Consider the following 5,907-nt stretch of genomic DNA (forward strand, 5'->3'; position numbering starts at 1 on the left):
CAAACCCAACTATGCTGGTCGGTGGGGTTTGGTTGGTTGGTGTTTCATCGCGATAGTGATGTAAAATGTAATTATGAAAGAGTATTCAATTTTATCTAGATGCGAGCATGTGTGTTTGTGTGTATGTGTGAGTAAATTTGTTGCGCCCTCAGTTTGAGCCGAGAGTTAGAGCTGTTCTGAGCTTTTGGTTCGGACCGGGGAGGAAGTGTTGTGTTGGGACTTATCTTGGCCTTTGCATCGTATTCATCCTCGGGAGTCGGGAATCCCGGCAGCCAGTCTTTTGTCGTAGCTAGCTGGGACCCGGGAGACAGCCGGACGACGGCTGGAGCTCCAAAGGAGAAGCGCTTCAAATGAGTTCCTAGTTTTCCTATGGCAGAGTTGGTGACAGGAAGATAAGCGAACGAATTATGGTTAACTCTCCGGCAAAAGGAAGTTCATCATGGCTTTGAGTCATTTCCTGGATTGGACCACACAGTCCGGTGCTTTTAAGGGAATTGAGTTTTGAGTTTTGAGCAACAATTGCACAGTTTTATAATTGCACTGCATCCGTGTGTCTATCGCCGGTCGTCCTGGGGACCTATCTGCCAACCGGCACCGAAATGATAATTCATATGGCATCGTGCGGTTATTTTTTGCTGTTTTGCGGAGTTGCATCAGGTTGCAATTTGCGGGCCGTAGATAGGTGATGACCGCAGCGTTATTGATAAGCGGTTGGGCAATGCAAATTATCAATTATTACTGGTGCAACAGGGGGACTATAAATTTGAGTTCGCTTTGGGTGGGAGTCATCAGTTACTGTCGAAGTGCGGGACGATGAGATCGGTATTGGTAGTGACCGTAGTCTGTATGCTTGCTTACGCGAGTGGCAGCTACATGACCAAGGATGTGAAATACGGCGATGAAACATTCCTGAAGAAGCAGAAAGCCATTCTCGAGATCTTCCAACACATTCATCAACCAGAACTGCACACTTTCCTGTGGGAAGAATCCAAGGGATTCGATGTTGAACAGAACCTGGACCACTACAGCAATGTGGAAGCCGTGAAGGAGTTCCTGCGGTTCTACAAGCACGGAATGCTTCCAATGGAGGAGATTTTCTCCATCCACAACGAATTCCATCGCGAGGAAGTCATCGCCCTCTTCCATCTGTTCTACTACGCCAAGGACTGGGACACCTTCTACAAGACTATGGTCTGGGCTCGATTCCACGTCAACGAAGGAATGTTCGTGTATGCCTTGACTGTTGCCGTCCTGCACCGCCACGATATGGAGGGAATCGTCCTGCCTGCTCCCTACGAAATCTATCCGTTCTACTTCTTCAATGATGTCGTGATCAGCAAGGCCCAGCGCTACAAGATGCAAGGCTTCTACAAGATGAAGAAGGTCAACGATGTCTACACTGCTTACATCCCCAGCAACTACACCGGATACTACGTGCACACCGGTCCGGAACAACGCGTAGGCTACTTCACCGAAGATATTGGACTCAACTCGTACTACTACTACTTCCACGCTGATTATCCATTCTGGATGGGTGGCAAAGAATTCGGACTGTACAAGGATCGTCGTGGGGAATTCTTCCTGTTCCAACATCAACAGCTTCTGGCCCGGTACTACCTTGAACGCCTGTCCAACGACCTCGGCGTCATCCCGCCTTTCTCGTGGCACAAGTCCATCACCACCGGCTACTATCCATACCTTCGCTACTACAATGGAATTCCATTCCCGGTTCGCGACAACTACTACAGTGCCTCCGTAGACAAGAGCTACGTCGTTGAACAGATCGAAGACTTCGAGCACCGTATCATGGAAGCCATCGATTACGGATTCATTACTCTGCCAGATGGAAAGAACGTCAACATTACGACTCCCTCCGGAGTTGAATACCTCGGAAATCTGATTCAGTCGAACGGTGACAGCGTCAACACTCGATTCTACGGATACCTAGAGATCCTGGCCAAGTACTTCCTTGGAGGATCCTTTAAGCTGCAACACGAATACCGTGCCATTCCATCCGTCCTGGAGAAGTTCGAAACCAGCATGCGTGATCCCATGTTCTATCAATTCTACAAACGAATCGTTGAGTTCTACTATCGCTTCCTGGACCTGCTTCCATCATACACGAAGAAAGAACTGGACTTCCCTGGAGTGAAGATCGAAACCGTTGAAATGGACAAACTGGTAACCTATTTCGACAAGTTCGACGCCGACATCACCAACGCCGTCGACGTGGAAGTGTTCGACGAAACCACCATGAAAGGATCCGCTATGAAGAAGTTCGGCAAGATCGCCCACTACCAAGGCGAAGACTTCGTCATCTATGCCCGCATGCCTCGCCTCAACCATCTGCCCTTTACCTTTGAGCTGAACGTTGTGTCCGAAACGGCTCAGAAGGCTGTCGTTTTCGTCTACCTGGGCCCCAAATACGACCAGTACGGCAACATCTACGGAGTGGATGCCAACCGGGAAAACTTCTTCGAATTGGACCACTTCCTGGTAGACTTGGTCCCGGGCAAGAACGTCATCACCCGCAACTCTCTGGACTTCAGTTGGTTCGTCAAGGATCGCACCACCTACTTCGAGCTGTACCAACAGGTCATGAGGGCCTACAAGGGCGAAGGCAAATTCCCGCTGGACATGTCCGAGGCCCATTGCGGCTTCCCCGCTCGCTTGATGCTCCCCAAGGGCAAGAAGGGTGGCATGCCATTCCAGTTCTTCTTCATGGTCGTCCCCTACCACGCCCCCAAGGTCCCACAATTCACCGGCTTCGATCACACCCTATCCTGTGGAGTCGGATCCGGTGCCCGCTACCTGGACGACCTGCCCTTCGGCTTCCCCTTCGAACGTAAGATCGACGAAAGCGCCTGGTTCACCTCGAACATGAAGTACTACGACACCCTCATTTACCACAAAAGTGAAACCGAAGTCAACTCCGTGTAGTTTAAGAAACCCCATCAACCCATTTCAATAAATTGCATTCCATTATCGGCTCCCCCAAAGCACTCGAAATACTCAACAATTAAAAATCATCTCCGCACTTGCCGGGTGTTCGTCGTTCGGGCAAAAATCGTTTCCGTGCGAAATATTGCATCGGACTGGCTGGGACTGGCTCTTGGCAGCCGTTATCTCGTCATACTCATCGCGCCGGCGGATGTACGCCATGGTTCACTGTCCCAAAAGCACTCAGCAAATTGAAATCATTCTTTCACGAAATGCAAATAGTTTCCCACCGTCGTCGGCGTCGTCGACGTCCACCAAATGGCACACAATGGCGTAATGGCGTTTGCCATGCCGAATGAAAATGGTGGAAAGGGGAGAATTATTTCGAAAATAAATTCAAACATACTGCAATTTAACAACAAGAATTAAAATATTTCGGATGCATTCAAACGGAGAATTTGAACGCGTTTGCGCTTTGGGAAGATGGGGGGGAAATGGAGACCGACCGAGATAGGGAACGAGTGAATTGTGCGCGCTTCCGGAGAGTCTTCCCGTTCGACGGCGCGGGCGATTGTAATGATGGTGATGGAGAGTCCATGATTGGCAAGAAGTGCTGGTGCTTCTAGCTGGGTGTGGGGTAGATTTGGAGCCGAGATGTCTGGAATAGCGAAGCGCTGAGATAGTAGCGATGGGTACTCATTTCGCTTTTCATGATCGAATGCCTGAGTGATAAATACCTAGACATATCTAAGAGGATTTGTTCGACCATTCCAAGGTAAAATAAACCTCACTTGTAGATAACGTTCAACCAGCAAGACAATGGCATTGATGATGCATTCGCTCGTCCACTGCACTTCTATATATCTGCCCTAGATTTAAGGAGATTCTTGCAAAATTACAAGGATTCCTTCAAAAATGCCTCCAGGTATCCCTATTAAATGCATTTCTCCAGAGATACCTTCATCGATTCCTTCAGAAATTTTCTTTAGGTCTTCTTCAGGAGTTTTTCGAGAAATTTCATCTTGAAACAAGTCAACGGGTTTCTTCAGGAGTGCTTTCAGGAAGTCTTCCTTGGATCACTTCAAAGATTGCAACAAAAGTTCGTGCATGTAATCCTTTAAGAAATTCCTCAAACATTTCTGGGCGAATTTCCTCGAGAATATTAACAGACCTTCCTCAGGAAATTTTTCTACGGGATTTTTTCAAAAATTCTTTCAAAAACTTTTCATGATTTTTGCTAGGAATTTCTCCAGGGATTTCTCCGAGCATTCCTCTAAAGTATTGAAAATGCTTTGACCTTCATGTGCACAACAGAAACATGTACTCGATGAACGAATTGAGATATGAATTATGAAAAGATATCCACGTACTCCGGCGAGCCTTGAACTCACGACTCCCAATTCGCAAGACGGGCGCTTCTATTCCTTTGCGCTACGGAGTCACTCGACTATCTCCGACGCCAGTAGGCGTTGAACGGAACTCGATTCCACAGTCGCACATCAAAGATTTTTCCAGGAACTCTTCCAAAAATAATTGTCCGAACATCGCCAGGAATTCTCTCATGAATTCATTTATAAATTTCTCTAGGAAATCCTTGAGAGATTTTTCTGGAAGTTCCTCTACGGGTTTCTAATGAAGTTCGTCCATGGATTGCATAGGACTTATTCAGACCTTCTTCAGGGATTATTTCACGATTTTTTTTTTTCAGGAATTTCTCCAAAGGATCTTACAGCAACTCTTGCAGAAATTACTTCAGAATATACTGCTTGGCATTTTTTTAGACATTTTTCGATGAGTATCTGCAGAAAGTTCTCTACTTTTTCCAAAGATTTTTTCAAAAAAATATATTTTTTTCCAGAATTTTCTTCAAATAAAGCATTCCTTAAAGCATTCCTTTAAAGCATTCCTTCAGGTTATTTTTTGTTTCTGCACGTTTTCTTTCGGAAATTTCTTAAGGAGTTGTACAAAAAATTCTTCCAATAATTCAATCAGATGTATCGTGCAGTTCTTCCAAAGATTTCATCAGAAATTCTCCAGGAATTCCACAGAAATTTAACGAGATTTTTTTTTTAAGAATTACACTAGTTCTTTGACCTGCAATATCTCCAGGTATATCCGCACCCATTTTTAAAGATTACTTTTGAAATCCCTCACTGGATTTCTCTAGGAATCTCTAAAGATATTTCTCACGCAATCTCCCATTGGAATAATTTCCCATGATTTTTTTAGGAATAATTGACGTATGTCACATAGTTTTTCAGGTATACATCCAGGAATTTCTCTAGAGATAACTTAAGACATTTCTTCAGGAAGTTTTGTCCAGCAAATCCGACTGGAATTTTTTTTCAATAATTTCTTCAAGAAATCTCCTAAGATATCACCAGGGATTTATTTAGAAACACCTTCAAAGATTTATTGAAGAATTCTTTTAGTAGTTTTTGTGCAATTTCTGGAAAAGTTTCTGAAGCAATCCTAGGCGATTTTCAGAAGGAACAGTAGGAGAAATTTCTAAAAGAAACTCAGAAATTTTGCGGTAATTGCTGAAAGAACGAACTTCTCTTGAAATACGGAATCTGCATTAGATTTTAGGAGCTACTCTTAGAAGAATATTTGAAAAACTACATGAAGTTTTAACGAAATTCGGGAATAAATCCCTGAAATTATGAATAAATGCCTGGAGACATTTTTGACGCAATTCCTAAAGGAATTTCTCAAGTAATTTCAAGTAGAATCCCTGTAAAATTCTCTGGAAAAACTGTTGAATGAAACTCTAGAGGAAAATCTGGAGAATTCCTAGGGAAAATTTAGAAGGAATGCTAGGAAGAATTTCTATGTTACTTCCTAGAGAAATATCAAAATAAATCCTTCGGAAAGCCCTTGGTTGAGTTTCTGAACTTTTAAGAGGAATTTTTAGAAATATTCTTGCAAAAAAACATTCTTAAAAAATCATAAAGTATTCCTGGATAG

The 5,907-nt window shown here is 44.2% G+C and overlaps 1 protein-coding gene across 1 annotated transcript; it reads left to right on the forward strand.

Annotated features, from left to right (window-relative positions):
* The first annotated feature begins 774 nt into the window (after positions 1-774).
* LOC109398361 (hexamerin-1.1-like) lies at positions 775-3,502 on the forward strand. Its single transcript, XM_019670709.3, has one exon. The coding sequence runs from the start codon at positions 814-816 to the stop codon at positions 2,938-2,940; it is 2,127 nt and encodes a 708-aa protein (XP_019526254.3). The 5' UTR covers positions 775-813; the 3' UTR covers positions 2,941-3,502.
* The last annotated feature ends 2,405 nt before the right edge of the window (positions 3,503-5,907 follow it).

This window comes from Aedes albopictus, chromosome 1 (assembly GCF_035046485.1).
Source record: "Aedes albopictus strain Foshan chromosome 1, AalbF5, whole genome shotgun sequence".
NCBI classification, from domain to species: Eukaryota; Metazoa; Arthropoda; class Insecta; order Diptera; family Culicidae; genus Aedes; species Aedes albopictus.

Excerpts from the sequence above, each read along its gene's own strand:
- LOC109398361 (XM_019670709.3), top strand. The coding sequence starts at position 814 with ATGAGATCGGTATTGGTAGTGACCGTAGTCTGTATGCTTGCTTACGCG.